General features: G+C 35.5%; 1 protein-coding gene across 4 annotated transcripts in view; it reads left to right on the top strand.

The window, feature by feature from the left end:
• LOC109055178 (cell adhesion molecule 2-like) overlaps positions 1-24,522 on the top strand; it is a 360,969-nt gene that overhangs the window by 304,515 nt on the left and 31,932 nt on the right. For all 4 annotated transcript variants that reach the window (XM_042765020.1, XM_042765022.1, XM_042765021.1 and 1 more), the window contains one exon: positions 22,567-22,719. In XM_042765020.1, the coding sequence (XP_042620954.1) occupies positions 22,567-22,719 (153 nt within the window). The remainder of the gene's footprint in view (positions 1-22,566; positions 22,720-24,522) is intronic.

Raw genomic sequence — 24,522 nt, 5'->3', positions numbered from 1 at the left:
TGCTACTGCTGCAGTTTCCCAGATAATCTTCAGTGTGACCTTTTCAGATGGAAGTTCTTCTATGTTACTTAAATTGCAGAGCTGACCATCAAAATCGGGGTCCTCATACTGGATCACAAAGTTTTGATCAATTTTCAGTTTGTCACAAAGAATTTCTTTGAGCTCATCTACTGATGATGGCACTTTGGGGAGTGTCAGCTTTTTTATGCACTCTGGATTCACAATCACTCACAGCAATTGGGGAGTGTCAGCTTTTTTATGTATTCTGTTTAGTGATTAACATTCTCTTGATAAACTGTGTACTCATGTTAATGCTGCTTGCAATCCAAATTGGAAAAATGCAAACTTTAATGTAACAAAAAAACATTTAGGCGACACCATGAGATTTCCCCCGATACTGTAGGCTGCAAGTGGGTAGAAGTCATTTAAATCCTTCAGCTCAGCAATAATAAGATCCTCGTATGGAAGTTCTTCAACCTTTAAGGCATGAACATGTTCAACATACCAAGAAGAAAATCTCTCCAGCACAAAAGAAGCCTGACTGTCAACTAACAAAATGCAGTGGATCTTTGCAAATTCTGGCAAGCCGCCACAGTGTCCAACAGACACCATCATACCTTTGGAGTATGAGGTCCCATGCAATTCAGTGTTTGATGCAAGAGATACAGTGTTAAGGTGAGCATATTTTTTTCTCAACAGCTGTTTTCACCTTTCTTTCTAGAGAGGACACCTTCACAACTTTTACTTTGTCAACATGAATGGATTGTTTTGGAAAAATCTGGGAGACTGCATGACATGTGCAACCATAAGTTGGTGCTGGGTGGACAATGTCTGCAATATGTTTTTGAAATTGTGCACGTTATGGACCACACGCTTGAAGAAACTGTTTTGCCTCAAAGCGCATTGTCCAGAACTCCACACAAGGACCAAAATGGCATATGAGGCTTGGGTAGTGTTCCAGAAAATGGTGTTTTTGGTTTCAATTTTTCATTTGGAAACACTTCAGTAAAAAGGTGGCGATGGTCAGATATTTTAGTCTCCAGGTAGCAAAGACTGTCCTCTGAAAAACTTGGGTGAAACAACAAGCTCCACTGTATCTTTAAGATCCATCAACAGTTGCCATGCCTTCTTAGTTTCTGGAATAATTTTGCCAATCATGAGTGGTATGAGCCTAATGAGTGTCCAATTTTCGTATCCATTTCCACCAATGTTTTTTTTTTCAAGAAGAAAGTTTTGGGTATTTTTTTGAGGGCGGTTCACCTTGTCAGAGAAACAGTAAGGGAAAGACTGAATTACATTGTTCAACAGGTCAAGGGTAAAGAACTTAGCAGCTATTAGCTTCTGGAGACACAAAGACAACTCATACGGCACAATTCCTTCAAACAAATCGTGCATCTGGAGGAAATCCATAGGTCACAGTTAAATGTAGCTTGCACCGTTGTTTTATCAGAATTTGTGTGGACCCTATATAAATGAGTTTTCAACGCACCTGGTGTATTGAAAGAGCAGACACACTCAGGGTACAGGCACAACAATGGTTCAGGTCAGCCTGGGCGCCAGTGCTTTAGCTTGTAGTGCCTCAGCAGCAGATTTTGACTGGCACAATTGTATTTACAGTTTCTACACTGCATGAAGTTTGTCTCAAGGTAGATCTGTTTAAGAAAAGAAAGAAAAAAACAGGTTCATAAAAGGCAAATTAATGAATGAACAATGAAATAGACAATGAATTTATACCTATACTTTTTATTTTTTTAGTGCTGCGCATTGGCCCTCCAGGGCAAGATTTGAGGAACCCTGGAACTGCTTCACATATATTTTCGAAAATCATTATCTCCTCAGAACTTTTCATCAATCAATCTACTACTGTTGGAGCAATTAATCAGAATTCTCGGTTGCCCTTCAGTGCTGTATTAGCAGCAGATGGAGACCCAGGTAATCTGCCTAGCAACAGAATGTGCACGACTTCAGAAATGTTACTTTGCAGCAAAATCCATCGCAACAAAATATGATAACTTAAATATTTTACGTAACGTTAAAAAGGGTTAAAAATAAAGCTAGATTTAAACATTCAGTAATGTTGATAACTTACAAAGTAAAGTTTGTGGTGTCTCTACTTTTCCTAATTAACTAATATCAACTATTTCAGAAGTAAAGTAAAACAAAACCAAATAAAAGCACTCACCATAAATATTCCTCTGGATTATAATCGCCCACGTGCTGCCTTGTCTTTCAATGAGATTTTTCTTCGGCCGCCTGATGAACACGTCTTCTCAAGTTGATTTTCCCGCATTAAAAAGTGAACGTTGACTCACAGCAAGGTTGCGCAAAGGTCACGTACTGAGGGGCGTGGTTTAGCACGAGAAAAAAAAATAGCGTTTGTCGGAAAACATGCTGCTAATTCTTTTTAAAAGTATGTTTTATTTAAATGTAACAATTCAAAAAAATAAATAAATAAATAACTCTTCCCTAGGCTAATTGTGTTCTGTTCTGTCTGTACAGCGTATTACGCAAACTAGTGAGATGAGAGCATTGGCGCCCACTCCTGTTGTTAACGAACTTCACAGTAACGAACTTCACAGTAAAAGTCTTCCTCCAACATATTAATGCTGCCTTCACGTGCTATCTTTATTTTCCTCTCGCTTTTGAAATCGTGATTTTGACTTGAGAGGGCGTTCATTTCCATTTTTCTTCTTATTATTTTTTTTTTAAGAAAGTAGTATTTATCAGAATTCATCAGTATTTATCAGAAAGCACGTGAAGACAGCATAATTTCCAGGGTTCACAATATACTGATGTGCACAATTTCTTACTACTACTACTACTACTACTACTACTACTACTACTAATAATAATAATACATTATTATTGTACATTGTGTTTTCAATATATTGTTATTTATATTGTTGTTATTATTTTTCTGTACAATATATTATTATTCATACAGTGGCCATGATTTAATTGATAATGTCAATAATATATATATATATATATATATATATATATATATATATATATATATAAACATATATAAACACTATTTTTATTTTACAATAATGTTATTTTACAGTTAAACATTAGGGTCATTTAAGTTATTTAAAAAAAATAAAAATAAATAACTAAACCATTTTTCTACTCTGTTGTGTTCTGTCCCATGAACAAATGGTTGCATTTTTATTTTCCAAAATTAGTATTTGCTAGTGGGAGGGCAGTTTATAACTTAACTTAAATAAATAAGTTGGCAGAAGTTTTTTAGGATGAACTTGCAAAACCTTGTTCACAAAACTAAACTTTTTAAGTTTATGGAAAGAAACTTGGTTTAGGTTGAATAAATGTATTAAACATAGTTATACTGACTTTTCCATAGATTTTTGCTGAGCCAACACAACAAAACCAGTAATTTGAACCTTTTTCAAGTTGGGTTTTTTACAGTGTATTCAAGTTAGTTTTATTATGGTGGTGTGTCTGTGTTGGAAATGAGCTACAGTTCTTTGCCTGAGTTTTACCATGGTCGTTTTAGTTTAATTGAATCTTGGTCATCACCGTTTAGGGCAGGATTGATTGTTGTGGTTGTCGTTCCAGCTCATGGAGCCAAAGTCAGGCATAATCTCCACCACACTGTGATCTTCTTTAGAAAGTCATGAGATGCTGAAAAGCCTCAAAGAAGTGACAGTGGGGCATCACATCTGTTGTCACAGCATCTGGCACACATCTCTGGAATAAAAGCTGTCAGGCTTTTCTTTTTTTCTCCCAATAACTTAGAATGCTCTTAAGCCAGGTGAAAAAAGGAAAAAAGAAAAAAAAAGAGACGCAGGCAAACCTTTTCAGGCATATTGTCTCAAGAGAAGAGACTGCAAAAAAGAATATTTTTTCATGCGTATTACCTGAATGTCGAATACCAATGCTATGGAAGAGTCCAGAAGGAGATTGTGTGTTTGCTGTGCCCAACGCACAGACAGAGATAATGAAAAGTTTTCCGGTCTTTTCCATTACCCCAGCAGAGAGAGAGGGAAAATGAGATATGCACTTTCGTGACATCCAAATGGTATAGTGTGTGAAATGGGGTCTGTAGCCAGGTGATGGAATTCATAATGTTTTTTCAGAGATGAAAAGCGTGGGGTGTGTGTGTGAGAGAGAGAGAGAGAGAGAGAGAGAGAGAGAGAGAGAGAGAAAGAGAGAGAGAGAGAGAGTATTTCAGGTGGCAGATGATGTTCTGTGATAACAGAGGTATGAAAATCTCTTTCAGCTTTGTTCAGCCACTCTCTGAAGTTGGAGTCTCTCTGGTCACTTGTAAGATACCCCGAGGCCCGAATGTCATCCCATCCCTCTGCCCTCTGAGTCACATTTGGAAAGAACAGAGTAAAATACTGCTGCATTTAATGGCTGACAGCTAAGTTAAAAAGCCACAGTCTGGGATTCGGCGGCGGCTGGGGAATGCTGCTGATGAAGAGGGTACAACAGAAGAGATTTGACATTAAAGCCCTATTCATGAGAAGTGACAGTCATGGACTCCAGCTCTCAAACTGAGTGGAGGCTGTTCGAGACCCTGTCAATTATATTCAGTAATAACACAGACAGTCACAGACAAGCCTGATTCCTCTGTAGAATATACAATGAGCCTTGAGGAAACCAAAGCAAAGTCTGTGCCCAGGTTATTATCTTTAACCAAAGTTATTATGAAGATGAAAACTAGCAGTGAAAAAAAAAAGTCAGACGGGAGTTTCCAAAAGATATCAGACATTCATAAAGACTTTCAATATTTAAAAAATTGAATTATATATAATTGATCATTTTTTATGTCATAAAAGTAGTCCATACAAAACAGAAAATAACAAAATACTGTAAAAGAGTGCTATTTATTTATATAAAATTACTATCATTTTCATATTTTTAATTAATGATGGATGGTCTGATTTATTTAATATCTCGAGCCTGATTGTTGACCATCAGTGTATTGTCAAAAAGAGCTGAATGAATAAAAAAAAAAAAAAAAAAAGATTTAAAAAATACTGTTAAATGTTTCGGCAATAGCAAATTTATAGCATAATTTATTATCGATAATTACAGTGTGCTTGTGTTGTTGTGCATTTAAAAAATGAATCTTGAACTTGAAATTCGAATGTAATTGAATATTATTTTAAACATGATGCCATTTCTGATCACTTGTGGTTTGTTTTCATTATAGGCGGATTACAAAAATGATGAAAACGACAACTAATGGCCAAGTTTTAAACTAATTTACATTGCAAAAATTCAATATGTTCCTCCAAGCATTATTTTGAATATTATTGTGGTAGTCCAGGAATGTTATCTGGTGGAGACATGGATACTTGGAAACCGGCGATAGTAACTTCTCCACCGTTGTTCAGGCATTGTATAAGTCGGATGTGATGGTGGATTGGTCGATGTGGTATTTGTCCCGGCCTTCCTCCACTGTGATTGAATGGCTGTTAAACAGTGGCGAGCACTGCATTTTTTGAAAACATATTCCAACTCTTGGTGACCAGAATAAAAATGCTCCCTTTGCAAACAAGTGGACACACATCCTTATGCAGGAAAGTATTGCCTCGCAAATCGATAATGCAGAACAAAGATTATTCCGACAATATAAAAAATGGTCCCGGTTGCCATCATCAGCCATTTACGTGCTAATGTTATTGAATGAGTCTCTGTTACACTCTGTCACCTGAGACAGCATTGATTACAGCTTAGCTCTGCCTACAGTCTGCTGGAGTGACTAATAGGGCTTGCTTTAAAAGATACATTTTCATGAGGAGGCTAAAGAGACATTTGTGGGGACATAGTTCCATCACAGGTTATTTGAGAAATTTGCCTCCATTTCATACATTTGATTTCGGGAGAAAGGTTTGCGTTTGAAATGCTTGCTCAGAGGAACATTTTTTCATTTCTTCTCAGTGCCGCTCCTGTAACAGCACAAAGGTTGTTTGAATTTCAAATGAAGCTACCCCTAAAGTACATAACTCTGTCCTTATTCCATCAATCAGAATGTGGGAAGTTCATGCTAAATGCTAATGAGCAGCGGGCTCTTGCTTTTCGAAAACCAAACGCAAAGGCGTCACCTTACGAATGTCCACAGGTTTTCTACTTGCATTGTATCTTCTGTCTCCCTGCTGTCATTGTATTTTGATAGGCTCATTATTTAATAAAATTTGTGAAAATATGCTGCACCCAGTTCCCATCTCTGGGACTTTTCCACCTGTGCCGATGTGGTCGCGCTAAATCAAATACCCTGAGCTGAATTACCTTTTAATAGTCACATCTTTTGACTCCTTTTAGCCGCTCGCTCACTCACAGCCATCCGTTCTCAATTTCTTCTCACATTACCCTCCATTATGCCATCTAAATTACATTTCATGATTATTTTATGCAGAGCACGTGCATGTAATTTTAGAGGTAAAATAATAAATGCCGCAGAATATTTGTGCATTTTCCCTCCCTTTTCCCATTTTAGTGATTGTATTTATTTCCTGTTTTTTTTTATTTATTATTAGTATTGTGGTTGTTTTCCTGTAATTATTCTAATGCGCTGTTGTCTGTGTTAGCATCTGCCATTCACCTGCAATAGCGCAGGTTACCATCTATGGTTAGGCCTTAATTAGCTCCCTAAAAAGGAAAATGCCATCACACACCTAATTGCTTCTGTTATGCGTTCATTAAAAATGCTCAACAGAGCACGATATTGAAAAAATAATTGCAAAGGTTAGCAGGAGCATTTGTTATCAGTGGTGTTAGCCGCATTGAATCATTTGCGGTATTTTCTCTTGGAATGTAGCCATCTAGATTTAATGCTTGTGCCTCGCACTCATAAACAAACGTGGGTAAACAAGGCAGCCTGCGGAAAAAGTTGGCACTCGTGTAGCGTCCTGCTCTTCCTTATTAAATCAGCGGTGTATTGGGATCTGGGCTGCTTAGTCTGTTCATCTGTTTCTTTATTGCACGTGTCAGGGTGAGACAGACTTTAAATGAACATAAATGCTAATGATTTCGAGTAAAAAAAAAAAAAAGAAAAGCTAAAAATGTCGTCCAAGGGGATTAGTGTATCATAAACTATTGACTTTTTTATATAACCTACTGTTTAAAAAATTGGAAGTTTTTTTAATGTTTATAAAGAAGTCTCTTATGTTCACCAAGCCTGCATTTATTTAATTAAAAATACAGTAAAACAGTAATATTGGGAAATATTATCATCATTTCAAAAAAGCTGAATTTTTTGCAGCCATGACTTAATCTTCAGTCTCACATGATCCTTCAGAAATCGGTGTAATAGGTTGATTTGGATAAACAAAAAAACAAAAAAAAGAATGAAATGAAACCTGTGATAAAATTCATGCATTGATGAGTAGAAAGTACAAAAGATCAGCATTTTCTTTCAGAAATCGGTGTAATAGGTTGTCTTTACTGACTTTTTTTTTAAATTTTTTGTATAGTTGATGTATAATTGTTGTATTTTATTTCTAATTTCTTTCCTAAATAAAGAAATAAAATACTGACCCCAAACTTTTGAACACTAGCGTACAACACAAAAAGAAATGTTTTTGAAGAATATATTGTTTGCTATTTTCCATGCAATTATAGTCAGTGACAATTAGACAATCAGTAAAAAATGACACAAAACACCATAAAACTGGTCTTAATAAGGGTTCTAGAGATCATTTATTTTGGTTTTATATTCAACTGTGACCTTTTGAATAAAGCTGACTCGAATTATATGCTTTTTTAAATCTGCCGTACCTTAGTCCATATTACAGTGACCTAAAGAAAGGACTATTTTCTGGGTCAGAAAAAAATGGTTAAGTTCAGTTTCTCAGTCTTTGTCTCCCATGTAAGCATGACTGACCTTCAAAGCTGCATGAGAGAGATGAAAAAGAAAAACTGGAGAATGAAAGAGCAGAGCACTGTTTACTTTCCTCATCTCTTTCCATGTCAGGGTTAGCAGATCAGTAAGGCCTGAATCCCCCAGAGCTGGCTGTCTCACAGCCTCTGTACCTATCTGACTAATTACCCATAAGGCCCTGTGCTCAGGACTGTGATGTCTTTCTGTGACCATGGCAACTGTGGCTGAGAAGTTGTTTTAGGATGATGCAAAGACAGTTCTATGTGTGTAGGTTTTTCTATCAAAGACTTAAGCACATGAAATATGAATTATCCAAATAATTGCATATGCACAGTTGTTACTTTCCTCATGAGATTCGTGCAACCTGTTTTTGTGCTTGTTGGCTTCTTTTTTTGTTTGTTTTGGTTTTGTTCTTTCTTGCATCCTACTCTTTTTTCCCCATCCCTTTGTTCTGCAGTATACCTTGCTTTCGTTAGGAGGGTTATGAAACTCGATTTTTCCAGCACTTAATAACTGTCACTTTATTCTGACAAAACTTTACTGACAGAAATAGCGACTCTTATAGTAGCTCATATTTAGACATCTTTAAAGCAATATTCCAGGTTTAATACAAGTTAATCTCAATCAACAGCACTTGTCATTGTAGTAATGTTGATTACCATAAAACTTATTTCCACTTGTTCTTTCTTTTCTTCTTCTTATTCTTCAAGAAGTCCAGATTATAGCGAGGCATTTACAATGGAAGAGAATGGGGCCGATTCATAAACATTAAAATACTCAGTAATATAGCCACAAGATGTAAATAAAAAGCATGTAACATGATTTTAGCATTTAAAAAAAAAACATTTACTAACATTACTATCAATTATGTCCAATTTTATTTTACTTTATCCAATTGTAATTTTATTTTCTAACTGTACTGCCATCACAACACAACACATAAAACCCTAAAATGACTTTAAAAATAGCGAGAACAATCTTAGAGCTCAAATAATTTGGTAGCACTTTACAATAACCTCTCATTAGTTAACATTAGTTAATGTTAATTAACTTACAATGCACAGTTCACTTGTTACAGTGTATATCAATCTTTGTTAATGTTAGTTAATTAAAAAACTATTAATTTTAATTTCATGTTAGCTTAGGGCCATTAAATAATATTAACAGATACATATTAGTAAATGCTAAAATTAACATCAACTAGGATTAATTTGTGTTAACTAATGTTAACAAATGGAACCTTATTGTAAAGTCTTACCAATAATATGCAAGTTTTAACAGAATTAATCTAAGTGATTTTGTAAAAATTATTCTGCTTAATTTCTGCTTCCCTGTTCACTTTTATTGCGTCTCATCTTTTCCTTGATTTTTGCCTCTTTATTTTATTTGATTCTATTTTTTTAAGAAAACAAGGGACAAGTCAAAATTATTCCATAAATGCTATACCAGTTTGACTAATATTGAACCCAGAATTTCCCTTTAAGTCTGTGGATTATAGAGAAATGCCATTTGAGCTTGAAATCTTCTCCCTCTTAAGTGCTCTCAGGAAGATTTAAATAGCTAGATGTGTATGTTTAAGAGCTTGTCCTATTCATGTTATGCCCATGCATTTTTATAACAGCTTTCCGTCTGAAAGGTTCAACGTCCTTATGAATAATTTTTCCCAGGTTCAACTCTTGTATGAATAATGTATTGGAATTGCATGAGGTATTAGCCATTATAGTCAATGTTTAATACTTACTGTGTGTGTATGAGAGATATGTGCTATCAGTGCGATTTGTTTACACAAATGCCTGCTAGCACTTCACAGGCAGATTCGGCATTCATGAATTCTGAGTGATTCAGGGAGAGCAACATTCTCTCTCTCTCTCTCTCTCTCTCTCTCTCTCTCTCTCTCTCTCTCTCTCTCTCTCTCTCTCTCTCCTCTGTATGCACATGGTGTTGTTTATTGAGAAACAATTGCTCGGTTGCTGTAAGTGTAGCCTCTCTGAGTGGCATGTAATTTCTCAGTTTTCTACATGCATGAGCAGATGAAAATGTTTTCCGAAGCAGGCTGTTTTGCAGCGAAAAACACTCTCCAATGCTGTGGTCTCAGAATACAGTCTCTCTTTAGATTTCAAGTGTGAAATTGTATCCTAAAAACTTGCAGCAATTCATCTCTAAATGTATGATACGCTTAGCTACATTTATGCATTCAGATAGGTTAAATATTAAATTACAAAAATGTTATTGTCATTTTAATGCAGACATGTGGCTAATCCTAATTAAGTTCATGCATTATTCAGTATAAAATTAATTTAACATATAATTAATTAATTCACGATTTGTAGAGAGAGGTACTGAAAATGACTAGATCGAAACGGGGGTCAAACTCAAGAGGCCTGGTGCAAGTGTTCCCAAAACTCTTAGCTACAGGCCTGTTAACGACTTTCGAATTAACCATCAAGCCCCAGTTTAAAGGCTTGATCTGTGTATCTGCACTGATTTCAGCAGTCAGCAGCTGTACTACTACATACTGTAGATCACAGCTCCAGTCAAACATCTTTAAGCTTCTGCGACTTCATTTTATTACAGTGATTCAACACTTCACTGTGACTTGTGTATCTGTGCTGTTGTACACTTGGTATCTTTTCTATATTGGCATCCATTATTTTGAACTTCATGTCTCATACAGTTTTGAAATGACTTGAGGTTGGTTGAATTTTATATTTTGAGTGTACTGTTTCTTTAACTAGCCTTGAAGGGGTAAATCACAAGGGGTCCATAGATGATGACATTGTGTCTGTTGTCCACCTGGCATTTTTGCAATTTGCAATGCAATTTTCTCTACTATCGTTCAAAAATATGAGATTGGTAAGATTTTTTAAATGTCTTTAAAAGAAGTCTCTTATTCTCACCAAGACTGCATTTTTTGTTTAACAAATACAGTAAAAACAGTACTCTAAAATATTACAATTTGATAACTCTTTTCTATTTGACTGTATTTTAAAATGTAATTTATTCCTGTGATGGCAAAGCTGATTCGCTGCTCAAGAAAAAAATTGTATATATTTTTATGTAAACCGTGAAGCATTTTTAGTATATAGAATAGAGTGTTTGGAAGAATGGCATTTTTTGAAATGCAAACCATTTCTAACATTATAAATGTCTTTATTGGAACTCTTGATTAATTTAATGCATCATTGCTGAATAAAGTAATTCAGTTCTTAAAAATAAATATATAAATAAATAAATAAATAAATAAATAAATAAATAAATATCCAGGCTTAACATAAATCTAGCATGAAACTTTTTGAAGTTGTACTCCCAGGTTATGCAGAAATCTTGTTTTTATTAAACTATTTTATTAAAATCTCTTTTGTGTCACTTTATCTTATATTTGACTGATAATCAAAAAGTTGGAATCTGTAGAAAAATCTGCATTCATTTTATATATATATATATATATATATATATATATATTCACATATTAATACCATTTTATTTTTCTTAGAAGCTCCTTGTAGTTTTACAAAAAACTGTAAATGTCAACTGTCAGCTTCTTTTTATACTTGTCAGCAAAACAAAAGAGATGATTGTTGACTTGAGATAGACACAAGCTATTCACCGCCTCCTGTGCATCAGTGGTCTGCTGGAGGAAGTAACATACAGTATATCTTCAAGTTACTGTGTCCATTTCACTGACAACCTTTCATGGGCCCTGAACACCTACGTACCACTTTGTGAAAAAGGCACAAAAGATCATCCTCTTCCTAAACAGCCTTAGAAAAACTGTAAACCCTGACAACATCCAAACTGTAGTAGCTGGTGTACCTTAAAAGTGCTGGAATGCTGGTGTCCAGTTGTGTGCAGATAAAGAAAGATTTTAAAAGAAAGAAGACCAGCAGCATCAGGAAGGATCCATGGGATATTCTTTCTCTTACAATCCCAGAAGTCTAAGCAGAATCCAGGCAGAAGCAATCATACTACAAGCTGTCAGTCTACTCAGGCCTGTCTTGACAAAAATGATTTGCCTGAACTGAACTTTCCATGAAATCACCCAATCTCTTTTCTGTCTAGTCTTGCGTATTTGACTGTTATGAGAAGCATCACAAAAAGCTTGACTTCACTTTTTTTTTTTTCGACGTTGTTTCCGATAAAAGTCTGTGCATTGCGGTTCTGTGTTACTTCAATCTCAGGTGTGGAGATTTCATTCATAGATGCATTTGGAGATAGAAGCCTGTCCACCTCAAGCCTCTGCGAGCTTCTCCTCTCTGTGAGTCATGGCAGATTAATTGAAATATTTCATGGTATATTTCTCACAACCGGACCATCGGAATCTGAGTTATGGAGGACCAGTGAGATGCGCGGTCAAGCCACTGCTCAAATGCAATCACAAAGCAGTCCTCTGAATATGAAACTCTTCAGAAAGCTAATATATAATTCAACTGTATCAATCTCCCTGTGCTCCAGCGCTCTGCGCTCTGAATCCTGCTCAGAAATCTATTAGTCAGGCCTTCAATGCATTTAAAATTTGCTCTGCCTGAATAGAGTATCCCTTCCAAAAAGTTCGGAAACTTGAAAATACAAGACCCGTTTACTGTCATGTCCACTTTCTGTACGATGAAACCATCGTATATTTTCCCACTTTCTTTATGGTGGTTTTAAAAAAGCCGTAGACTCTGTCTTAGCCTTGACTGTGCCAGTATTAATTTTGTAATAAATCTCCCAGAATGTGAAATAAGTCCTTGTCTCTCACAAGACCGTAAAACTAAAGGAGTGCAAAAGAAAGATAAATGAAAAAATTAAAAGGCCATTTTATGGCGACCCTTACCTGATGTATGAAGGACGAAAAGAAGGAAAACTTATTTTTTTGTAATCATCAGCTAAATGGGCAATACGCTAGTGCGAGTGCTATAACACAGCCCTATAGAATTTCAAGTGTATCATATATGGGTGATAAGTATTTGTATTAGCATAATGTGACGGCACTAAGAGCTCCCTTTCCTCTCTCCTTGACTTTCTGACAGTGTTGTGTGGCTGTGCAATAGACACGCTTACCGACAGGGCCTCATTAGCTCTCAGCGTTGGCTGAGCAGTGCTCTGACACGAGACCTCGGCTCCGCATAGACACTTCATACTGCTGGGAAATCTCTCTCTCACTCCCCAAGGCAAATATAGTCCTGGCAAGATAGTTTGCACATTTTTAGACTTGGAGAAAAGTTGCATGGATGAATTCCCTCCGACCTGAATTCAGGTTTTTCCCCAGCCTCCATGTTATGGTGACTTGTACTTATTCACCCAAAAATATAATTTCTGTCATCGTATACTCAGAGTCATGTTTTCCAAACCTGTATAACTTTATAGTTTTAGTGGAACCCCAGAAGAAGATATTTTGAAGAATGCTTGTAACCATCCTGTTTTGTTCACCATTGACTTCCAATGTGTTTCACAGTCTTTTTTTTTTTTAAATTGTATTTTCAGAATTTTGATTTTTCATATTCACTGCTCCATTTTATGTATAAAGAAATGGAAAAAACCTTAAACAGAACTGCACAGTCCAAGTAATTTCCCATGTTCTGCCATTTCCAAAGGGGTCATGCACAAAGGATTTGATAAGTAAACCATAAACCTGCAATGTCACATTTTACTTTATGTTTGTCAGGTCACCAAAAAAAAAAAAAAAAAAAAAATCTTAACTAGTTGCTTATTAGCTTGTATATAACTATAATATTAGTCATTTATTACTAATAATTAAGCACATATTAATGCCTTATTCTACATGACCATATTCTACATCCCTAATCCTACCCAATACCTAAACTTAACAACTACCTTACTAACTATTAATAAGCAGCAAATTAGGAATTTATTGATGGAAAAGTCGTATTTAATAATGAATAAGTGTTCCCTATTCTAAAGTGTTACCAAAACTTCTTACACTAAAGTAAAATTGAAAATATACATATATTAATATGCAGAAAATACTCTTTATATCTAGAAAATGATCATAAACCTCTTTGCTATTTAAAGGGCAATTTGACGACCCTTATCTGATATCAACATATTTGATCTTGTATCAAATTGATCTCATATACAAAAATATAGGGTGTGTTTGAGTGAGCTAATTAACTTGTTTCACCCCATACAAGTCAACTGGATAATGAATCAGTTCTCTCCTTTATTTTCTTCATTTAGAAACATTCTTAGTGCACTGTTGATGTTTGCAATTAAATTAATTAAATTGCCTTCATTATGTGTATTTTTCATCTTCATCCTGAACACAACAAACAGTTTTATCTGTAATTTCACGATTAACACTGGGAGTAAAACGGCATCTTTGTGTTACACCTATGTACGATTTAATCCACGGCTTAACTCTCAGGTGTGGAAGACGAGCAGCTGATCTGACGGCAAATAACGCTTACAGTTTGTAGCATGTAATCCGTGCAAACTCCTCTGAGCTTAAGTCTCTTAATAAGAGTTAAACTTTTCACCTCGTCCTCATGTTCGGGATGCATTACAGGCGAACGGAGCTCCAGCTAGCCCGTCTGTGTGGTTAACTAAGCATGCCCAGCGGGGAAAGACGAGCGCAGTTAATTCAGGATCACAGTGATAGCACACTTGAATAGCACCGCGGCACTGCAACTAAACATCAAACACGTTATTTAAACCTCACTCAGACAGAAAAGAGCAGCAGTCTGAAAAACTGAGTATCACTTTGGGCACCTCTCATATATGAAATTTGATTTTAAAAAGCAAACTCTCTGAAGTCTCACAACTTGCAGAGCATGTCATATTTCGCTCCTTCCACACCCAATCCTCCGTCTCTAGGGAAATGACAGCTTAAAACAGCAACCGAGACAGGAGGAATATCTCCAGATCATAATGGGCCAATGTACTGTCAGATTTTATAACCCAAGGCCAGTGTGGAGCATAGCATTGGTGCTTGTCTTCTCAAGGCAATCCCGAATGGCTCTAACAAAGCCTGCTCTTTGAATGATACCCAAATCCCACTGTGACACCCCATCACTACAGCCAATGGTGCAGTAAATTCCCCTGCCAGTGTGATTCAACCTAGCAAGGTATCAGCTATAACACCTGCTGTCTTCCCTGGCCGCTGGATCCGCCGTCTCAGCCGTGTGTGTCTGAGGTCAGGCGTCTCTGCGTATGGAGCATGTGCACTTTGATGGATTGTGCGTGTAACGACATTACCTCTCGGTTGTTTGGCAGGCCTGTTCGGCTAGGGAGATGTTCGCAGCGTCAGGCTGCTCCGAAGCAATCTGTGAAGCCCGCCACTTAAGGCGTACGGAATACAAATCACCATTAAGCCATGCTAAGTGCTAGTTCAGCAATGCTAACATAATTTACCGCAACAATAATAGCCGCAATCTCCATTGCCTCGGGGGAAATTGATTTAATATAAACTATTAGCTGGTCATTTTCAAAGAGAAGTGTTGGCATAGATTCAGAATGCAAGGTCACACTTTGTAACAGGATATTACCCGTTGGTGGTTTGGAGCAACCTGCTAAAGGGCACAAGCATTTATGATACTGCCTGTGATGCTGTGAAAATCTCATTGGCAGCTCTTGGTTTTTCTGAGGGTTTTTTTTTTGTGCTACCGGTCAAAGGTTGGGACGCATTGGACTGAGTTTATGTTTCTTAAGTCCTTAATGTTTTTTTTTTTTTTGTTTTTTGTCAACTTTCTTAAGTTTAAAAGGCTTTTAATGTAAAGCACGGGTCTCGAACCGTTGCAGACCACTCAGACTCTCAGTTAAACCAGAGACCCCCAGTTAAGGAAAAATAAATAAATAAAACAATAATAAGAATGATAATAATAATAACAGAGCTAGCAAGTTAAGCATGTCAACAACAATGTATTTTTTTTATTGTAAATAAAATAAACATTATTTTAGTGTTTTAAATAAAATATTGTTTCAGTCTTTCTACTTAAATTTTCATGTTTCATGTTTCATGATGTGTTATTTGTAGTTTCTTTGTAATTAATTGCAAATTGATTTTTCTTTAGGATTTCTGAGTGAAAATTGTTTTTTCTACACCAATTTTTAAGTGTAAGCATAATAGAGTGTCTAATCTTTATCAGAAATATAAATATTTTAAAAAGTATTCATATATTACATTTTTTTAATAGTATTTATATATGTGTGTGTGTGTGTGTGTGTGTGTGTGTGTGTGTGTGTGTGTGTGTGTGTGTGTGTGTGTGTGTGTTTGTGTGTGTGTATAAAATGCATTTTAAAATAAATAATAAATACATTTAATTTTTAAGCTGTAAATAATATAAAATACAATATGAATAATATATAATTGATTTCAAATGTTTATAAAGTCTATATTCTAATTAGCTTTCCATTTCAATTTGTAAATTGTAAAGGCATATTTTCTTTACAAAACAGACAATTTTGTAAAAAAAAAAAACAAAAAAAAGAAGAAGAAGAAGAGGAAGAATCATTTAGAAACTCAACTGTGAAAAGCAAGTTTTACTTAGTTTTGGTTTGACTTTTGGTTTGACTGATTAGGTGGGTCCAAACTTTTGACTGGTTGTGTAAATTGTCAATATAGATTTCTTCTGCAAAAAGACTGAAGCAATGAAGCAAAATCATTTATCATCTTCCTGTTGTTTTGAGCAAACCACACAATGTGGCCAGCTAATATGTCATGAACAGTCTGTCATCCAAGCATAAGAGACAAGATAAGAAGATGGGGAGGTGGAATGACAGACCACAGGAGAGAGAGGGGGGGGGGGGGGGGCAAGAAAGGGGCAAAAGTTGTATTTTGTTGTTTGGACTGCCAGCCTCATAAAAACAAAGTCGCTCTAAAGCCTGGTGCTTCTTCCTGTGGAGGGGCTGCTGAGATGTCAGTTAGAGTTACTGAGATGTGACGGCCTTGGGAAGAGTCCCGTCAGATGAGATTTAGAAGCTGGGCTGACCAGGGAGAGCCGGGAAGGTTAGTGTAGTGAATTTATTTTGAGAAGGGGCACTGGGAGACACGGAAACGATGGGCTGTTACTTATATTTCTGCTCACACTGATAATACCAATGCATTAAGTGATAATACCACAGTGCATGGTGTTATACTGTCCATATATTTAAAAAGAAATGAATTATGATATTTGAAAGAGATTTAAGAAATATATTTAGAAATGTATGTTGCTTTGATCCTTTTGATTTGCCACATTTCTGTCATGTCTGCTTGATTTTATGAGTTTTAACTTGATTTCTTGCATTTGTTTAATTAATCACACATACGTTTGGTATGTTGGAGTATAAAGAATGCTAAGTTTTGTAATTTTGTAAGTATGTACATTTTTCTGTCACTTATGCTATTGTTGTCACTCTCAGTCATTTGCCATGTGGTTGATATGATTTTTTAAGCTGCTTAGATCTGACCCTTCAAAATATTGTTTTTGAGATCCTCACAAAAGCCTTCTAGTATAAAATAAGGGATTCATTGCATAATATTTTATACTTTTCATAGCAGACCATTTCTTATTAAAACAGTTTACAAAAATGACAGGACAGGTAGTTTGTCGCTGTCAGGGTGGAAGGCCTGAGATTTCGTATCAGGAACATGTCACTGAGAAAATGTAAGAGGCTTTCTCGTCCATCTCACTTCCCATTTCCTTCTGTGGTTAAATCTTGCACAGTACAGGATGGATTTTGTCTGAAAGAAGCTTGATACAGTGAGATGTAATGAAAGAGCTCATTAGTGATTCTGAGGGTGGTACTTATTTATCAATCATGCTCTGATTTATGGTATAATTAAACATGATAATTAGATGGTTGTTCAATCACTGCTGAATGGATGGCACTATTTTTCTAACTAACATCATTTGTTAATGAGGGGAAAGAATGGGTTTAACTTTATGATAACGGCTTTTCAGACTCCATATAGATTCTGATCATTTTCTCTGTCATTATCGCATCCAGACAAAATTCACATTTCTGGCCCACAAATCCGAACTGGAATATAATATTGTTATCAGTACTGTTTTTTATTTTTTCCAAACTGAAAAGTAATGACTAAAGCTTTGGCACCATTAAACAGTCATTTTTAATTTACTAGCCCCAAGGAAATGGAAATCAAGCACAGATGAAGTAACAACGTGGCTGTTATTTGTTTGTAAAAGTGTTTCTTAGCTTCCCGTCAGTTCTAGAGAAGAACGAAGGACCGTTTCTTCACTTCAGTCAGTTTTTTCTTCTATAATCCTGTGTTTGAACTGTGCAGTCTTTGATGGGAGGTTTTGCAGATGAGAAACGGGCTTGTTTGGTGTCTTAGTTATGCTGTGAGAGTTTATTATCAATTATAAGAGACATTCTTCAACTTGTCTGACTTTACTCCGGCTCTAATGACCTTCCCCAGCATTTTGAGGAGATGCGTCATTAATTAATGGCTTTGGTGCAACAAAATTAGCACTTTAGAGACTCGACAGGAAACTTCATCAAAGTGTGAAATCCACCGGAGAGCAGTCTTGACACCATTTCCCTGCCGGCATGGGAAGATCTGTGTCTTAATCAAAGAGCATCACTGTTTTATCTAATTTTTCGAGATCTTTGGTCAAATCTTTTGTGTGTAAGCATGATCGTGTGCGTACAAGAGGCTTTTTGAAGATCAGAACTGCTTCATGAATATTACAAGATCAACAGTGTCAATAAATTAAACAGATGTCTCCCTTGAGAGATCATAGATGTGTGTCTGTCGGCCACTTGTGCCAATATGGCATCGCTTGTGAGCGAAAACATGTCATGTCTAATGTTGTCATTCTGGATGTGCCAAAGCACACATTCATTACATTTTGATAAATAAGCATCATCACAGATTCAAGCTTGTTTTCTTGTATTGATTTGCTGAGCTGGGCTGCAGCATGCAAGTGCAGGTTAAGATACGACCTCGTGACCTTCTGCCTTGTTGTTTGGAAGGAAGTTTGATGATGATGTTCACTAATTCCTGAAGTGTGCAGGGCCATCTTTCCATGTTAGCTGATCGGTTTGGAATGATCTATTAAAAAAAATTAAATATTTAATACAAAGTTAAAACCTGTTAATAGCTGTTAATAATCCCCAAAATAAAAGGTAGAAAGTTAGCAAAGATTAAATTCAATTAAATTTCACATTTTAATTTACATTTTATGTTTATTTCAAAGTGATACTCTAAAAATATTATGTTATGTTATGTTATATGTTATGTTATGTTATGTTATGTTATGTTATGTTATGTTATGTTATGTTATGTAATATTATATTATATTAATATTATATTATATTATATTATATTATATTATATTATATTATATTATATTATATTATATTAATGTAGGATAGTTTTATAAATATGTGACACTAGCCATGTTGGAGTCTAGAAAACAAAGAAAAAACTAAATTAATACATTTTAAATAAATAAAATAAATTATTCAAATTCATAAAAACCTATGCATCTAACGGTACAAAACATCTCATAGTACAGTACTATAATTAGTAGGGAAAAATGTGAATCATGTAATGTAGAAGAAATAAAATGTTATTGGCAATACACTGAAAAATTTGGTGTATGATTTACTCTGAAACAATTTTCATAAATGCATGTGACGTGTAAGTAGAAAGATTGGAAAGACTGAAATATTATTTAGATTTTTTTTTTTTTTTTTTTTTTTTTTTTACAGTGTATACATTTTTTCTTTATACATGAAACATGAACAAGTAGCTGCCCTTTAAATTTTAGAATGCAGGTCCCTTGATGATTTTATTTGGGGGTACGTGGCATCTAAAAGATTGAAAAACCCTGTCTAAGAGTATCCCTTAATAACAGGTTTAGTCCAAGATGGATAAATATCCCTCCCCTTTCGCTCTACAGAATGGGGACAGAATGTTTATTTGGCATTTCCAGAACTGACAGAAGTTACTGCCATTATTCCGAAGCGTCTTAGTTCTGTTCAGCAGTCGGATTCAGGCTGCGGGATCGGGCTTAGGGCCCAAGAATAAGCTGCATAAGCTTCCAGATATTTGTGGAGTGAACAATGGTCATCTGACCATGTGTACAATTCAGATTTTGTTCAATATCTATGTGTTTGCCTTCATTTCACTGAATACTTGGGATGCATTAGATTCAGCAGAGAGAGCATCTATGCCTCAACTTATGTAGACCCAAATATCAGAGACAGTACGGTTTGAATTCTGAAGAGAGTTAGTGCGCAGGAGTGTGTGTGTTTTTGGTGGCTTTGAATGTGTGTGCATGTGGGTTTGTTCCAGGGGCTATTTTTGAGCAGTGTCTCCTCTCCTCAATTTGAATGCAGTAAATGACTTAAGTCAGTGTTTCAAGGTTGATTCAAACCAATAACATATCTTTTAAATTACTGATTAAAAGAACTGATGCATTAGAGTCATTTGAGCATGCAATGGAATAAGGTAGTAAATTACATTTTAAAATATATTAAAATAAACTTTTTTATCTATTTCCATTTTTTTATATTTTATTTTTAAAAAATATTTCACAATATAACTGTTATACAGTTTTACTGTGATTTCTGTGATTACTGTGATCAAATAAATGCAGCATTGTCGATCAGCAAAGTCTTTTTTTTTAATAGAATTGGAATATGGAAGTGGATAGACTCCACTGGTCAAACTGTATGTTTTTGATACACTAAAAAGTGTTCATAAAATGGAATAATGCATAGGAATAAATTACATTTGAAGAGTTCAGATGCAAAAGCCTCTAAGTGCCATGTGAAATGTTCTTCTAAAATTAGCATTTTTATCAGGCCCCTATGTTTAGGTTCAGTCATTTTATTTTAATGACGAAGTATAGGTCATTTTCTATGCCATTAAAGTGAAATAAATGAACATAAATATAGGAGCCTGATAAAAAAAATGCTCGTTTTAGATGAAAATTTCAGATGGCACTTAGAGGCTTTTGCATCTGAACTCTTCATTTCAAAATAAATTAAAATAGAAAACTTCTTTCTACAGTTTTTATAGTAATAGTGTAATAGCTTAAGTAATATTTTACAATATTACTGTGTATTTACTGTATTTTTTATCCAATTATGTTGCGCATCAGAGACATGTGATTAGCCTATTTTTTTTTTTTTTTTTTTTTTTTTTTTTTTTTTAAATAATTAACTTTTTTTGCATCATCCTCCACACACCACTGCCATGGTGGTCACATTATTTGAAATGCACTTCATTTGGGAAAGAGGACAGGAAGGCATTAAAAACAGCCGGTACCGCAAGTTCTTTTTTCATTCCAGCGTTGGCCTGCCTCTCTTCCTGTAATGAACCTCATTATGTTCAATTACCTCAGAGATGCTGCTGTCCAGAGGGAGCTGCACTCAGACCTCTGGGGAGACGCATCTGAAAACACATGGTTTTATTACAGCTACGAGAGGCCTCACTGAGGTGTGTAAGTGGGTTTGTGGGATGTTTGTTTGGATACCCAGGGTGTGCCTGCGTGGTTCCACTTTACACTTCCTTTAAAGTTCCTTTAACATAGTAACTGAAGTGTATACGGCTCGATGTGGCTGAGAGCTTTAACCTGCTGTGATCACATAATGAAATTCATCTCTATTAAGCTTCTATTTAGGCAATCATGACTGTATTTGTTGATCTTTGTAAATGAAAATAGTGACACTACTCATTTTATTTATTAAATAATGTAGCTTTTCCTGTAACACAGTTAGTTTTTATATAAACATAGAAATGAGTATCTGGTCTATTCCCTAACACTGCTGTATTCAATTTAAAGTTTTCAGGCGGTATGACAAGGATAATGGCTAAGACATTGACCAACTTTTTTATTAAGAGAGCTTTAAAAAGGTCACCCTGATGACTGACCATGAGAATGTATTCTTTCTGTTCTCCTGGGGAAAAAAGATCCATAAAGCTCATCCACGAATATTCTGGCAGGTTGTTACAGAGCGTCAATGAGGCTCAAAATGTCTGAGTGAGTTTTATGGAAAGCAGAAGGTTAGAACTAGTGACCTTGTCTTGCTGATTAAACTGTGCCGCCACATGGCGGATATCTTATGATCTGCCAGACTTTTTCCTAGTATAGTAATTATCATTAAACAAAGCATGTTAAAGATGCCTCGGGAATCACTGCCAGTCTTTGACGTTAGCCTTTGACCTTTGCATTAGCACTTTGACCTTTCCATTAGGCCTGTGTGTTGATGGACACTAAAAGGTGTAATAACTAAAACCGTATCCTTAGGCCTCGTTTGCACAGTGGTCACAATCATAAGAAGTCTGAACTTTACTTTTATTCATACTCGACTGGGTAAAGAACCTACAGAATTTGTAAATGAGTAGGTGAGCTCAAGCATGTATGTTTCAAATCGATGAATGCTCATTCTGCACACTAAATGATCACTGAACTGATGTTAGCTTTGAATCCTGACTGATCCATATTCCATTTGCCCTCTGACTGAAAGCCATCATAAAATAATTTTTCCCTGTAGCAAAGAATCAATCTTCATACTCCACACAATATGAGACTATAATCATGGATTGACATGTTCCCTTTTGTAAATTAATTTTTAGGATAAAAATTGCAAATTCTTGACGTTTCGATGCTTTCATGTCTGTAGGTCAGTATTCAATTTATGCATTAAAACTTAAAGTGGTTTGAGAAAGTAACAGAGGATATGCCGCTCTTGAGTATGGCACATGTTAATGAAGGTGTCATAATTAATGGTGCTCTCTTGATTGTTTGTTCTGGCAGCGCTGAGAGATAACCGGATTGAGCTGGTCCGAGCCACATCACAGGAGTTGACGATCAGCATCAGTGAGGTCACGCTGGCAGACGAGGGGATGTACACCTGCTCTCTCTTCACCATGCCTGTCAAAACAGCTAAGGCTTTCCTCACTGTCCTGGGTAAGACATCATGTAACACATAATGTGTGTGGGACTACATTCTAAATCAGCCAGCTGAAGTTATTTAGCTTTGACTTGTTATTTTACAAAATTTCACAAGCCAGTTTTGTTCACATTGACTGAATTTGTTGTAGTCTATCATACCTTGTTTTATTTAGAGCAACAAAAAAAAAATACTGTTCCATACACATTTCACTCCATATACATACATACACACACACACACACACACACACATAAATCAATAAGATTTTTTAAAAGAATACACTTTTATTCAGCAACGATGCAAATTGATAAAACATGACAGTAAAGATATTTCAAATAAATGCTGTTCTTGTTCTGTTTATCAAAGAATCCTGAATCCTGCTCTTGGTGTGTGTTCACAGCATGTGTGTGTGTGTGTATTCCGAGTATGGGTCACCATACTTGGCCACACATCACTTCCCTAATCACAAATTCACTAATAAAAATAGACCAGCGTTTCCACAAAAAGAAAGAAAGAAAAAAAAAAAAAATATATTAAAGTAGAAAATAGTTATTTTAATTGTGATAATATTTCATAATATTACTGTTTTTATTGTATTTCTTTTGAAGGCAGATACACTGAACCATTAACAAGTCTAAAGAAAATGACAAAAATTGTTGTTTCCAGAAAGTAGATAGATAATTAGAATTTTACCTCAGTGGGGGCGTTGCAAATCTAACTTTGGCCTGGATCAGGATTTAATTAAATGGATTCACCCGGTCGCCTTCAACAAAGACGCAGATGATCACAGAACAGAGTTTGAGAAATGACACAGACAGAAGTTTAATTAGTTTCCTCTATCAACTTTTACTGCTTTTGTCAATCAAAAGTCAAACAGACTTTCTATCAAGTCCCAAACATACCAGAGTTAATGTCAGCTGTGACAGCCAACAAACATTCCTTAATGCCATATTTCTGCATTAATTAGGAGCCCAATTAGCTAGTCTCATTTTAATTAGCTGGCATACATCATTAAAATCATTACAGTTGTACACTCTGTCAACAAGCCTGCATTGTATTAATGTTTTGCTCATTGTGAATACATGAATGGTTACAATTAATTTCCATGTTGTAATTATTATCTAGGAAAAATATGCAGTACACAATGCTTATTTATTAATGAAAAAATTTCTTACATGTATTGTTATGGATATTATGCATGTTTTCACATATATAATGGATAATGTAATTTTCACAAGTACAAAATTTTTCTGAATCAACATCCTTTACAATCCAGACTAGCACAGCCAGTGTACTTTACTGGGACTGGACAGCATCGTTCCATCTGAATCAACTCTTAAACCATTGAAAGTGTGCTGGACTAGACTAAAGGATGATTATAACACAGTTCTCCATCATTTGATGTATTACAGCTGCCGCAATCAATTGGAAATGTGCACTAACATTGAAATACGACACACCAAAGTGGTGGGAGTGAATTTGACCCTAAGTGATTTTGAGTATTACATTTATATATTATATACCAAGAAATGAATTAATTAGAAGCGACAGCTTTTTCTTGATCTTGGAACAATATTAAGAAACAGCATGTCATCCAGTGGAGGTTACAGGCCATGCTGCAATAGAATGACTGATGTATTTACTCTGTTGCTTTTTAATGCATAGTACATTGTGGTTGTTTTTGCTTTGATTTATTTCTTAGGAATGTGATTAAGGCCTCTTACTCAGGGAAGCAATAAGGCCTGTGAACTGAATGCCAAACGTCTGATCTCATCTTCAATCAAAGCAAACCCAATATCTAATTTTCCTGACTAATGT

Source organism: Cyprinus carpio, chromosome A10, assembly GCF_018340385.1.
Source record: "Cyprinus carpio isolate SPL01 chromosome A10, ASM1834038v1, whole genome shotgun sequence".
NCBI classification, from domain to species: domain Eukaryota; kingdom Metazoa; phylum Chordata; class Actinopteri; order Cypriniformes; family Cyprinidae; genus Cyprinus; species Cyprinus carpio.
This window is presented reverse-complemented; position numbering and strand designations above follow the sequence as displayed.